Source organism: Panulirus ornatus, chromosome 2, assembly GCF_036320965.1.
Source record: "Panulirus ornatus isolate Po-2019 chromosome 2, ASM3632096v1, whole genome shotgun sequence".
In the NCBI taxonomy this organism is placed as follows: domain Eukaryota; kingdom Metazoa; phylum Arthropoda; class Malacostraca; order Decapoda; family Palinuridae; genus Panulirus; species Panulirus ornatus.
In genome coordinates, this window is record NC_092225.1 from 84,078,149 (window position 1) to 84,093,394 (window position 15,246).

At 39.8% G+C, this 15,246-nt stretch overlaps 1 protein-coding gene across 9 annotated transcripts in view; it reads right to left on the minus strand.

The window, feature by feature from the left end:
* Positions 1–15,246, minus strand: part of LOC139757813 (calpain-5-like) — a 255,428-nt gene that overhangs the window by 155,376 nt on the left and 84,806 nt on the right. For all 9 annotated transcript variants that reach the window (XM_071678680.1, XM_071678716.1, XM_071678723.1 and 6 more), the window contains exons 3-4: positions 15,064–15,158; positions 4,574–4,705 (exon numbers count right to left, since the gene is read on the minus strand). In XM_071678680.1, coding sequence (XP_071534781.1) covers positions 4,574–4,705; positions 15,064–15,158 — 227 coding nt within the window. The remainder of the gene's footprint in view (positions 1–4,573; positions 4,706–15,063; positions 15,159–15,246) is intronic.

Below are 15,246 nucleotides of genomic sequence, written 5' to 3' on the forward strand. Positions count from 1 at the left end.
AAAGAGAAAATTGAAGGTGAACAGATATAACAACATTTTTAAACGACAGTAATTGTAGTACAGTAAACGCTTAACAATCTATTTCAAAGAAATCCAAGCAATACAGTATATCTTGATGAACAACCATTTACTGTACATGAAAAAACTGCTTTGCTCTTAGCCACCACTGAAAATGCATCTTTAAAATTGCATTATGATAAGTAATGTCATCAAGTTCTATCATAAAAGTATCCTATGGTTCCTAGGAAGATTACTTTGCCTCAACCAGGTAAGTCTATACTAAATGCAATACTAATGAAACTCTGAAACTATAAAGATGACCATACAAATATTTATATCATGGAAGCCACCATGGTTCTGTCAACTAATTAACTATCAATCTATCTATATCTCTGATCCCTGTTCCCTTCTGGAACTCCCTCAAGGGGGAAGCCATGGCACAAAGTCTCCTTAACTAGTAAACTCCGCTGATGCTTCTTAGCATTTACTGCCTCACCCTTAACAAGCCATTAGTAGAGGGAAAGTCTAGCACACTGTTTGCAGAGGCTCCTAATGTTCTGACTGACTACTTCTACCTAAAGCTCCTGCCTAATGTTCCTACCTACTACTTCTGCCTAATGTGTTTACATAATGTCCCACAATCACCTTGTAATAACCAATGCTCCCAACACCTACTATTGTGAATGTCATAAACAATGCATGATCAAGTGCAGCTAAGCAAGCAAACAGCTTAGTTTTCCCATAGTTATCTGTATGTCAACTACTACATTACTGTAACACAACCAACATGAAAATATTCATCGTTGAATATATAATATAAATAATATATTATATATATTATCCCAGGGGATAGGGAAGAAGGAGTACTTCCCAGTATTCCCTGCATGTTGTAGAAGGCAACTAAAAGGGGAGGGAGCAGGGGGCTGGAAATCTTCCCCTCTCGTTTTTTTAATTTTCCAAAAGAAGGAACAGAGAAGGGGTCCAAGGGAGGATATTCCCTCAAAGGCTCAGTCCTCTGTTCTTAATGCTACCTCACTAATGCGGGAAATGACAAATAGTAAAAAAAAAATAATATATATGTCAACACAGTATTACTTCAGTTCACCATTAAATGCATAATGTATGTCAATGCAATACTATTGCAATTCAACCATTATGTAACTTTACACCACTTAATCTTCAACAAATCACCACTAAATGTACAATGTATAAACCAGAGGATTTGCTCTGCAAAAGCTCCTGCACTATGTAGACAGACTTCACTCATGTCCTACTCTAAATCATAGAAGTATCCAGCCCCATCTTGATCTTTAGCTCTTTTGTGATTAATTAGCTAGTTACTAATATGACCCACCTAATTATGTAATTCCTCAATTGTATATATTTTCAGCCGAAAGGCTGCCTGAATTCAATAAACTGTTCTTTTTTCATTTATTCTATCTCACATATGCTCGGAGTATAGGTAGCACTCAGGAATCACGAGAGGATTGCCCCTCTGGGTTAAAGGTGGCCACTGCCGGATGTAAGTAGGACCATACACACACTGGCTGGCTGTCAACTGTCAAGAAAAAACCCACCAGGCCACTGAGCTGTTTTGAACATGGTTACTTATATACTGATCAGATGGAGACTTGAAGAATGGGTGCTCTATCTGACAGCCCACAAATCAAGGCCACACAGCAAATGCTCAGGTTCCTTGATTACTGAAAGACATTAAACAGAGTAATTCCAAAATACAGCAGCTCTTGAGTTATCCTACAAGACATGCCCTTTTATATGCAGTTAAAGGAGCATGCTCTAGCACTAGATGGAGTTAAGGACCTTCCCTCTAAGAGAGAGAATATAGCATGTCTGCTCAGGCCAGTCACATGCTCATATGCAGTATTTGAAACATTGGGCACTGGTATCTGGGGTGCTCCGATTGATCAAAACCTATGATGTCACATGTCACAATGGCTCTTTCTTTAGGACAGCAAGGGGAGTTACAACTCCAGTTGCTTGTTAGTTCAGCTTCATCTACTTCACTAATCTAAGCAATGCTATATGTTCACTTAAGACATAATCATTAAGGTAACATTGGGCTACTTAATAGAATAAGATTTGATAAGCACTCTAACCTTTACACACTCTCACAGAAATCAATAATGTGTGACAAATGGTCAGAAATTAGTAACCCTTGGTATTCAGTGGACACTTAAAAAACTGTCCAATGCTGACACATCATTCTAATAAGCAAAAATTCTGGCATCTACTGTAATTTGCTGTAAAGTCCTTGGTCTTACTGCCTGAACCTCAGGTCAAGAGTGGCTATGATTCTTGTTACATTTCATCATGAAAACTCCTCCTTTTCCTTCAAGTGCTAGTCAACACTTTTTCCAACTGGAGGGATGGGGACATTCATCACAGTCTCCACCCAATATACATAGATTCCACATTTGTCAATTCTGTAGACATCCATGTTTTTCTCTCCTGACACAAACTTCCTTTGTCAGAAGGCAGCAAGACAGCACATATCAAGCACGTTTTCTAGGTGTCCATGCGTCTAAAATGCCCAGGACTATCATATCATGGCCTCCATTCCAATCTTTTTGAGAAACATTTCTCTACAACAGATGGCTTGTAAACAGTAAAGCTGTCAGAAATTTTGTCTGTCACTGACATTGGCTCTGTTACACATTTCTTTGTTTGATTCTAAGGGGTCAACCTGACAAAATTGTTCCCTGGCCAAACACAGTATTCCTTGGGCAAATGGGCCATCACTTGGACCACTTCTATTTCTGCAAGTTCCTTTCTGAACCACTCCCCAATCCTATAGTCCTAAACTGGCACCAGCGCCTTTTCACATGATTTCTCACTTAAACAATTTTCTTTTATAGTGATTCATATTCTGAACTGTTCCTTTGCCTTGTATTCCTCAATACAGACTATTGCCTAACCCAACAGTTCCTTTTTTCATAATGTTTCCTAATTGTTTAAGTGGCTTATCAATGATTCATGCTCTGAACTGATGCTCTTCCTTGTGGTTCACAGTCTGCTAGTGTTCCATCCTTGGATAATCACCTTGCATAATGAATTGCATTCACACGTTCTTTTTTTTAACAGTTCATCTCTTGATCATTCACTTTTTTAAGCATTCCCCCTGTAAACTGTTCACTTATCTATTATTCTAGTTCGAGAGTGTGCCATTCCTACAATTAGTTGTATCCTAAAAATGTTGGAGAAAATTTTTTCAGTCACAATGATTATAGTTATATCCCTCATTGCAGCCAATTATCGTCTTATATACAAGTTTTCATTGTCCCCTTCCTATTTGTTTATATTCTCCATTCTGCCAAACTATGAAGGATTTAAGTTTAATTTAGGGATACAGGGAGGGCACCTACTTTATCTGCATTTTATTCTTGAATTACACACAGGCACATTTTCCAAACCCAGCAAGGGAAACTATACAGCAGCCCTGCTAAAAACTTCCATATAAACTGCATGAGAGTTGTGTTTCTCATGGTCTCTGCATCTTAGGTATTCTCTATCACCAATCTAACTACCAGTTTTGCCACTCCTGGAGTTACCTCACTTAATGGGAATGAGAACCAAAGGAAACTCTCTTCAACAACAGATCACACAAGGGTCACAGAACACAGCCAAGCACAGCTCTGTACACAATTCAGGTGGATGGAGGTGAATGTGGTACAATAAAGAGGTTCACCTTTCCAAGTGTCTCCAACCAACCTCACTCAGTGCAATGAAAAATCACGGTCAACTCTCCACAGCAACTGATTTAACAAGGCGTTCACAACCTCGCTGCATTTAGCATCATAAGCAATTTTCTGATAAAGCAATTAAGGTTCTAAGTTATCTTTACATCTCAAATTGATAGCAGGGATGCCTCCTTGGTTCTTATCTTTACATACCCCTCTTTTGATATCAGTACCAAGTTGAAAGCCAAATGATAAATCTGTCCTCTAACGTAACAGACTTGCTTTTCTAATTCTACCTTGATAGGAATCATTATGCTTTCCTTTACTATCACCAAATCTTATGGGACACAACCCTCTCCTGTTTTCAAGGTCCCTATAAGACACATTTCTAAATGTGCCTCAGCATGTAATAAGTACAGTAGAATCAGTAACTTCTACCCAATGAACTGGGTTGCTTCCACAGCAAGGTTAACTGCCCTTAGGTCTAGATAGCAGGCAAACCAGAGGTTATTATTAGGACAATACCTTATCATCATCCCAGACAATCAAGATTTTCACTTTCCCTGATCACTGGCCTCCCTGTAGGAAGACATACCTTTTCGCACTTTCAAAACTAATCTTATGATCACCATCCTCGTCATGCAACATGGTGGCTTAAAGAAAAATGATTATTGTAAAAAAATTAGTCTTATCTTTTCTCACCAAAATTTTACAATTCAAAACAATACTGGTAAGTTTAACAGTTTTATTCAAATCACCTCAGCTCATCAAAAGATAACTGAAAAAATGGATACATAATTAGGAATTCTTTTCAAAATGGAAACAAATACAGATTCACATCCTTCATATTTCTTAAAACTTGACTGGAAACTTACTTTATGCCACAGTTCCTTAACACCAGCAAGTGTAGCACAAGCAGCAACATACCAGCAGTTGCCTAACTGACCTTGGGTCACATCATTTGCACTTGCTCCCTCAACAAACAGCCGAGGTTTATCAACTAACTCCTGAAATACAACACAGAAAGGATAAGTCTAACTGAAAACTTGCTATAAAACAACATTAAAAATCTATAATGTTTGAGATCTCTTCAATTAATGGAACTAGAATCAAAATGAGGAGCAAATACAGAATTTTTTATCAACTTAACACCTGATATAAAAATCATTGTCAATAACGTGATCCATTCTGCACCAAATAGTTCACTATATGATTTTACTGAAGAATGAAATACAGTGGAGTTTTATGAACCTGTAAAATCCTTCTGGTTTTCCATTAATTTCAGAATTTATGGAACTCAGAAAAAATACTAAAAACTTCTTTCTGCCCTCTTCATTTATCTATAACTCTTATTCTGAATTTTCTGTACGTCACCGAGATTTTTCCTAGTTATAATATTCCACTCACCATCTTAATCATATACATATATATATCGGGGCCTGAACATGCAGGAGGGTGAAAGGCGTGCAAGGAATAGAGTGAATTGGAACGATGTGGTATACTGGGGTCGACGTGCTGTCAATGGATTGAACCAGGGCATGTGAAGTGTCTGGGGTAAACCATGGAAAGTTCTGTGGGGCCTGGATGTGGAAAGGGAGCTGTGGTTTCAGTGCATTATTACATGGCAGCTAGAGACTAAGTGTGAACGAATGGGGCCTTTGTTGTCTTTCCTAGCGCTACCTCGCACACATGAGGGGGGAGGGGGTTGTTATTCCATGTGTGGCGGGGTGGCGATGGGAATGAATAAAGGTAGACAGTATGAATTTTGTACATGTGTATATATGTATATGTCTGTGTGTGTATATGTATGTATACGTTGAGATGTATAGGTATGTATATTTGCGTGTGTGGACGTGTATGTACATACATGTGTATGTGGGTGGGTTGGGCCATTCTTTCGTTTGTTTCCTTGCGCTACCTCACTAATGCGGGAGACAGCGACAAAGCAAATATAATGATAATAATATAATATATATCTATTCTATCCCTGAGGATAAGGGAGAAAGAATACTTCCCACACATTCCTCACGTGTCGTAGAAGGTGACTAAAGGGGACGGGAGAGGGGGGCTGGAAACCCTCCCCTCCTTGTATTCTAACTTTCTAAAAGGGATTGAACTAGGATGTGTGAAGCATCTGGGGTAAACCATGGAAAGTTCTGTGGGGCCTGGATGTGGAAAGGGAGCTGTGGTTTCAGTGCATTATACATGACAGCTAGACTGAGTGTGAACAAATGTGGCCTTTATTGTCTTTTCCTAGCTCTACCTCAAGCACATGCAGGTGGAGGGGGTTGTTATTTCATGTGTGGTGGGGTGGCAATGGGAATGAATAAAGGCAGACAATATGAATTATGTACATGTGTATATATTCCTATGAGTCCATGGGGAAAATGAAATCCGAAAAGTTCCCAAGTGCACTTTCGTGTAATAATCACATCATCAGGGGAGACACAAGAGAGAAATATAACAGTCAGTTGATATACATCGAAGAGACGAAGCTAGGACGCCATTTGGTAAACATATTTACCAAATGGTGTCCTAGCTTCATCTCTTCGATGTATATCAACTGACTGTTATATTTCTCTCTTGTGTCTCCCCTGATGATGTGATTATTACACGAAAGTGCACTTGGGAACTTTTCATGTTTCATTTTCCCCATGGACTCATAGGAATAACTTGATCACGCACAAAATTGTGATCCTTTCCAATGTGTATATATGTATATGCCTGTGTGTGCATATATATGTATACGTAGAGATGTATAGGTATGTATATTTGCATGTGTGGACGTGTATGTATATACATGTGTATGTGGGTGGGTTGGGCCATTCTTTGTCTGTTTCCTTGTGCTACCTCACTAACGCGGGAGACAGCGACAAAGCAAAATGAATTAAATAAAATGAATAATAAATAAATATATCTTTTTTTTTATACTATTTGCCATTTCCCGCATTAGCGAGGTAGCGTTAAGAACAGAGGACTGGGCCTTTGAGGGAATATCCTCACCTGGCCCCCTTCTCTGTTCCCTCTTTTGGGGAAAAAAAAAAAAACGAAACGGGATGATTTCCAGCCTCCCGCTCCCTTCCCTTTTAGTCGCCTTCTATGACACGCAGGGAATACGTGGAAAGTCTTCTTTCTCCCCTATCCCCAGGGATAATATACATATATACATATGTACACATGTATATACATATTCATACTTGCTTACCTTCATCCATCCCTGGTGCTACCCCACCCCATGTATTCCTATGTCGTAGAAGACAACTAAAAGGGATGGGAGTGGGGCTGGAAATCCTCCCCTCCAGTTCTGCTTTTCCAAAAGAAGGAACAGAGATGGGGGCCAAGAGAGAAGTTTTTCCTCAAAGGCTCAGTCATCTGTCCTTGAAAACTCCTTGCTAACATGGGAAATAGTGAGTATGTATGAAAAAAAAGTGTATATCTATATATATCCCTTTGGTATAGGAGAAAGAATTCTACTTCTGTATTCCCTGCTTGTAGTAGAAGGCTACAACTTGGGGTGGAGGCAGGGGGCTGGAAGCCCTCCTTTCTTGCATTTTAATTTCAAAGAGAGGAAACAAAAGGAGTCAGGGGGAGAGTGTTCTTCCTCCTCCAAGGTCCAGACTGGGATATCTGAGTGTGTGGGAATAACCAAAATGAGAAGAGAGGATAGCTAGGTAGCATGTTTGAAAAAAGAAACCTGGATGTTCTGGCTCTGAGTAAAATGAAGCTCAAAGGCAAAGGGGAGGAATGGTTTGGAAATGTCTTTGGAGTAAAGTCAGCAGTTGGTGGGAGGAAAAGAACTACAGAAGGCATAGCACTACTGAAGAGTGTATAATAGAGTGTAAGGAAGTAAGTTCTAGATTGATTTGGGTAAAAATGAAAGAGGATGGCAAGAGATGGGTAATTTTATTGGTGCTTACACACCTGGCCATGAGAAGAAAGATCACAAGAGGCAAGTGTTTTGGGAACAGTTGAGTTACTGTGTCAGCAGTTTTCATGTCATATATGAGATTGGTTATGAGTGATGGGTGATTCAAATACAAAAGTAAATAATGTGGCAGTTGAGGGTATAATTGGAGCACATGGGGTATTCATTATGAATGGAAATAGATCTTCTGGAGTTGTATGCTGAAAAAGGACTGGTGATTGAGAATACCTTGTTTAAAAAGAGATACACACAAGTATACATATGTGAGTAGGATAGATGGTCAACCAGAATTATTAGATTACATATCAATTGATACATGTGTAAAAGAGAGACTTTTGAATGTAGATGCACTGAAAGGGTCAGCTGGGGGAATTCTGATCACTATTTTGTTAAGGCGAAGGTACAGACTTGTAGAGTTTTTGAAAAATAGGAAAAAAATGTTGGGGAAAAGAGAATGGCAAGATTAAGTGAGCTTGGAGAGGAGACTTGTGTGAAGAGATACCTGCAGAGATTCAGTGTAGAATGGAGAAAGGTGAGAGTAAATGAAGCTAGGGGAGTAGGGAAGGAATGGGAGGAATCTAGGGAAGCACTGAGGGCATGTGCAAGAGATGCATATGGCATACAAAAGATGGGAGGTGGGCAGATAGTAGTGAGTGGTGGGATGAAGAAGTAAAGTTGCTAGAGAAAGGCATCTGAGCAGTACTTACAGGGAAAGCGTGCAAATGATTGGTAGATGTATAAGAGAAAGCGGCCAGAGGTCAAGAGGAAGGTGCAACGGTTGAAAAAGAGGGCAAATGAGAGTTGAGGTGAGAGTATCATTAAACTTTTAGGAGAATAAAAAAATGTTTTGGAAGGAGGTAAGTAATGTGCAAAAGACAAAAGAACAAATGGGAACACTGGTGAAGGGGACAAAAGGGAGAGTGATAACAGGTAGTGATGAAGTGAGGAGATGGAGTTAGTATTATGAAAGATTGTTAAATGTGTTTGATGAAAGTGTGGCAGATGTAAAGAGTTTTGGTTGAGGTGGTATGTGAAGTAAGAGTCATGCCAAGTGGTTTGGTAAAGAGAGAACTGGTGGTAAAAGCCTTGCATAAGATGAAACCCAGCAAGGTAGCAGGAGTGGATGGTATTTCAGTTGAATCTATTAAGAAAGGGGGTAGCTGTGTTGTTGATTGGTTGGTAAGGATATTCAGTGCATGTATGGATCATGGCAAAGTGACTGAGGACTGGCAGAATGCATGTATAGTGCCACTGTATCAAGGCAAAGGGGATAAAGGTGAGTGTTCAAACTACAGAGGCATAAGTTTGTTGAGTATATCTGGAAAGTTGTATGGGAGAGTACTGATTGAGGAGGAGCAAATGTGGTTTCAGAAGTGGTTGAGTATGTGTGGATCAGGTGTTTACTTTAAAGAATGAGTCTGAAAAATACTCAGAAAAACCAATGGATTTGTGCGTGGCATTTATGGATTTAGAGAGGACACATGATAGGATTGATAAAGATGCATTGTGGAAGGTATTAAAAATAAATGGTGTGGGAGGTAAATTACTAAAAGCACTGAGAAGTTTTTATCAAGGGTGTAAGGTGTGTGTATGAGTCATCATGGTTGTTTAATTTCTTTATGGATGGGGTGGTGATGGAGTTAGATGCAAGAAACTTGGAGATAGGGGTGAGTATGCAGTCTGTGAGGAATGAGATAGCCTTGGAAGTGAGTCATGGGGTTGACATGTCCTTGTTATGGAAGAGTTCTGCACTTTACGAAGCTCATTTCAGCGAAAGACAAAAAAAAATCCTGCCACTAAGTCATTCTGTAATTTATCACAAAGTAAATCAACAATTTACACAACAGCCAATAAACTTGACCACAGATCCCCAAAGTAAATATGACATCTGTGGTGTGTTCAGGGAAAACACTATGTCATGTTCATCATTTATCTGTGTAAAGGGATGATAAATTCTTATTAAAATAAGTCTGTGTGTACTCTGATACACTTATTCAGTTTAAGGAGAGGTACAACATTTAGGGTGATTAAAATGACATTCATTTTCGATTTACTACTGTTTTTAATCATATGAAACCTCATTGAAGTAGTACTTGTTTCGCAGCCAATGAACTGATGTGAAATCCAAGTATATATAGTTCATGACAAGTTAGAAAGGGAGTTGTGGTTTCAGTACATTACACATGACAGCTAGAGACTGAGTGTGAATGAATGTGGCCTTTTTGTCTTTTCCTAGCACTACCTCGTTGGGGGGATGCTATTTCATGTGTGGCAGGGTGGTGACGGGAATGGATGAAGACAGCAAGTATGAATACGTTTTTTTTCTGTCTCCCGCGTTTGCGAGGTAGCACAAGGAAACAGACGAAAGAAATGGCCCAACCCACCCCCATACACATGTATATACATACGTCCACACACGTAAATATACATACCTACACAGCTTTCCATGGTTTATCCCAGACGCTTCACATGCCCTGATTCAATACACTGACAGCACGTCAACCCCGGTATACCACATCGATCCAATTCACTCTATTCCTTGCCCTCCTTTCACCCTCCTGCATGTTCAGGCCCCGATCACACAAAATCTTTTTCACTCCATCTTTCCACCTCCAATTTGGTCTCCCACTTCTCCTCGTTCCCTCCACCTCCGACACATATATCCTCTTGGTCAATCTTTCCTCACTCATTCTCTCCATGTGCCCAAACCATTTCAAAACACCCTCTTCTGCTCTCTCAACCACGCTCTTTTTATTTCCACACATCTCTCTTACCCTTACGTTACTTACTCGATCAAACCACCTCACACCACACATTGTCCTCAAACATCTCATTTCCAGCACATCCATCCTCCTGCGCACAACTCTATCCATAGCCCACGCCTCGCAACCATACAACATTGTTGGAACCACTATTCCTTCAAACATACTCATTTTTGCTTTCCGAGATAATGTTCTCGACTTCCACACATTCTTCAAGGCTCCCAGGATTTTCGCCCCCTCCCCCACCCTATGATCCACTTCTGCTTCCATGGTTCCATCCGCTGCCAGATCCACTCCCAGATATCTAAAACACTTTACTTCCTCCAGTTTTTCTCCATTCAAACTCACCTCCCAATTGACTTGACCCTCAACCCTACTGTACCTAATAACCCTGCTCTTATTCACATTTACTCTTAACTTTCTTCTTTCACACACTTTACCAAACTCAGTCACCAGCTTCTGCAGTTTCTCACATGAATCAGCCACCAGCGCTGTATCATCAGCGAACAACAACTGACTCACTTCCCAAGCTCTCTCATCCACAACAGACTTCATACTTGCCCCTCTTTCCAAAACTCTTGCATTCACCTCCCTAACAACCCCATCCATAAACAAATTAAACAACCATGGAGACATCACACACCCCTGCCGCAAACCTATATTCACTGAGAACCAATCACTTTCCTCTCTTCCTACACGTACACATGCCTTACATCCTCGATAAAAACTTTTCACTGCTTCTAACAACTTGCCTCCCACACCATATATTCTTAATACCTTCCACAGAGCATCTCTATCAACTCTATCATATGCCTTCTCCAGATCCATAAATGCTACATACAAATCCATTTGCTTTTCTAAGTATTTCTCACATACATTCTTCAAAGCAAACACCTGATCCACACATCCTCTACCACTTCTGAAACCACACTGCTCTTGCCCAATCTGATGCTCTGTACATGCCTTCACCCTCTCAATCAATACCCTCCCATATAATTTACCAGGAATACTCAACAAACTTATACCTCTGAAATTTGAGCACTCACTCTTATCCCCTTTGCCTTTGTACAATGGCACTATGCACGCATTCCGCCAATCCTCAGGCACCTCACCATGAGTCATTCATACATTAAATAACCTTACCAACCAGTCAATAATACAGTCACCTCCTTTTTTAATATATTCCACTGCAATACCATCCAAACCTGTTGCCTTGCCGGCTTTCATCTTCCGCAAAGCTTTTACTACCTCTTCTCTGTTTACCAAATCATTTTCCCTAACCCTCTCACTTTGCACACCACCTCAACCAAAACACCCTATATCTGCCACTCTATCATCAAACACATTCAACAAACCTTCAAAATACTCACTCCATCTCCTTCTCACATCACCACTACTTGTTATCACCTCCCCATTTGCGCCCTTCACTGAAGTTCCCATTTGCTCCCTTGTCTTACGCACTTTATTTACCTCCTTCTAGAACATCTTTTTATTCTCCCTAAAATTTAATGATACTCTCTCACCCCAACTCTCATTTGCCCTCTTTTTCACCTCTTGCACCTTTCTCTTGACCTCCTGTCTCTTTCTTTTATACATCTCCCACTCAGTTGCATTTTTTCCCTGCAAAAATCGTCCAAATGCCTCTCTCTTCTCTTTCACTAATAATCTTACTTCTTCATCCCACCACTCACTACCCTTTCTAATCAACCCACCTCCCACTCTTCTCATGCCACAAGCATCTTTTGTGCAATCCATCACTGATTCCCTAAATATATCCCATTCCTCCCCCACTCCCCTTTCTTCCATTGTTCTCACCTTTTTCCATTCTGTACTCAGTCTCTCCTGGTACTTCCTCACACAAGTCTCCTTCCCAAGCTCACTTACTCTCACCACCCTCTTCACCCCAACATTCACTCTTCTTTTCTGAAAACCCATACAAATCTTCACCTTAGCCTCCACAAGATAATGATCAGACATCCCTCCAGTTGCACCTCTCAGCACATTAACATCCAAAAGTCTCTCTTTCGCGTGCCTGTCAATTAACACGTAATCCAATAACGCTCTCTGGCCATCTCTCCTACTTACATACGTATACTTATGTATATGTATACTTACGTATATCTCGCTTTTTAAACCAGGTATTCCCAATCACCAGTCCTTTTTCAGCACATAAATCTACAAACTCTTCACCATTTCCATTTACAACACTGAACACCCCATGTATACCAATTATTCCCTCAACTGCCACATTACTCACCTTTGCATTCAAATCACCCATCACTATAACCCGGTCTCGTGCATCGAAACCACTAACACACTCATTCAGCTGCTCCCAAAACACTTGCCTCTCATGATCTTTCTTCTCATGCCCAGGTGCATATGCACCAATAATCACCCATCTCTCTCCATCAACTTTCAGTTTTACCCATATTAATCGAGAATTTACTTTCTTACATTCTATCACATACTCCCACAGCTCCTGTTTCAGGAGTACTGCTACTCCTTCCCTTGCTCTTGTCCTCTCACTAACCCCTGACTTTACTCCCAAGACATTCCCAAACCACTCTTCCCCTTTACCCTTGAGCTTCGTTTCACTCAGAGCCAAAGCATCCAGGTTCCTTTCCTCAAACATACAACCTATCTCTCCTTTTTTCACATCTTGGTTACATCCACACACATTTAGACACCCCAGTCTGAGCCTTCGAGGAGGATGAGCACTCCCTGCGTGACTCCTTCTTCTGTTTCCCATTTTAGAAAGTTAAAAAATACAAGGAGGGGAGGATTTCTGGCCCCCCGCTCCCGTCCCCTCTAGTCGCCTTCTACGACACGCGAGGAATGCGTGGGAAGTATTCTTTCACCCCTATCCCCAGGGATAATATATATATATATATATATATATATATATATATATATATATATATATATATATATATATATATTTTTTTTTTTTTATACTTTGTCGCTGTCTCCCGCGTTTGCGAGGTAGCGCAAGGAAACAGACAAAAGAAATGGCCCAACCCCCCCCCATACACATGTATATACATACATCCACACACGCAAATATACATACCTACACAGCTTTCCATGGTTTACCCCAGACGCTTCACATGCCTTGATTCAATCCACTGACAGCACGTCAACCCCGGTATACCACATCGCTCCAATTCACTCTATTCCTTGCCCTCCTTTCACCCTCCTGCATGTTCAGGCCCCGATCACACAAAATCTTTTTCACTCCATCTTTCCACCTCCAATTTGGTCTCCCTCTTCTCCTTGCTCCCTCCACCTCCGACACATATATCCTCTTGGTCAATCTTTCCTCACTCATCCTCTCCATGTGCCCAAACCACTTCAAAACACCCTCTTCTGCTCTCTCAACCACGCTCTTTTTATTTCCACACATCTCTCTTACCCTTACGTTACTCACTCGATCAAACCACCTCACACCACACATTGTCCTCAATATATACATACACATACATATGCACATATACACACACACACACATATACATATATTTACATACAAAAAATGTAAGAAATAATTTAGAAAACTGAACTTCTAGCTTGAAATGAAATGAAAAAATGAATGTCACATAATAGTTCAACTTCTGGCTATGGAAAAGGAAACGTATAATTTATTTACACAAACGTCAATAGTTGTTCTCATCAATTTAACCACTGTATCATACTGCCTGGTCCACTTCTCTTATCATGAAACAGGAATATTGAATATGTACATGTGTATATATGTATATGTCTGTGTATGTATAAGTATGTACATGTTGAAATGTAGAGGTATGTATATGTGTGCATGTGGGCGTTTATGTATATACATGTGTATGTGGGTGGGCTGGGCCATTCTTTCGTCTGTTTCCTTGTGCTACCTCGCTAACACGGGAGACAGCGATTAAGTATATTAAAAAAATTATAGATAAGTTAGAAATGAGGGCAACAAATAGTTGGAAGTATGTTGATTAATAGAATAAAGATGTTAGAAATTATTTTGATATGATAAAGCCATTAGAAAAGAAGAATGGTATGGTTATGTTGAACATGTGGCAGATGATAGATGGTTGGTCAAGAAGAAATACAGCAGTACAGTAAAAAGTCTATGATGTGGAAGTAGACCACAAAAAAGATGAGTAGATAGAGTGAGAGAACTTATTACAGCTAGATATATTTCAGGCAAAAATACTATAAGAGTATCTTGTGTATGGAGGTGATATAGAAGAGAAATTGGTTACACCAGATGAGTCAACCTGGTGTGTAAAGAAAAAGTAAGAAGCGTTTTAATACAAGCAGAAGTCCATGTTTCACAAAACCTGAAGAGAGATGGTTGCTGGAATTCTTTCACATCTACAGGTAACAGATGTAGGACTCTCCTGAAGTCTACACTATATGACAAGTTGCTTTGTATTACAAAAAAAGGGGTGGATAAGGAAGATGAAGTGGCTCCAATTTAATGGAATGAGAAAAAAATGAGGGTAGGTTATTCATGATCAAGTAAGACTCCCCTAATGGGAAACATTCCTTTTGTGCTATCTATCACCTCAGTCCACATAATCAAGTTTTCTGACAAAAGACAACAGTTTAAAATCAAAATGTTGTAAATCTACACAGAGAAATGCAATACAGTAAGTAAATACAGTATATTGTGTTCTTTAGTGATAACTTACATGTGGTCTTTTCCAAGTAATGACACCCGGAGGCTGCTTATTGAAGAACAGTGATGAGTCATGTGGAGGGAATTTGGGGTCGCTAAACTTTTCTCCTGTGAATTATAATTCTTTGTATTAATAAAACAATACAGATAACCTTCAACTAATAATAATCTTCATTACATATCAAATAATTCTAGA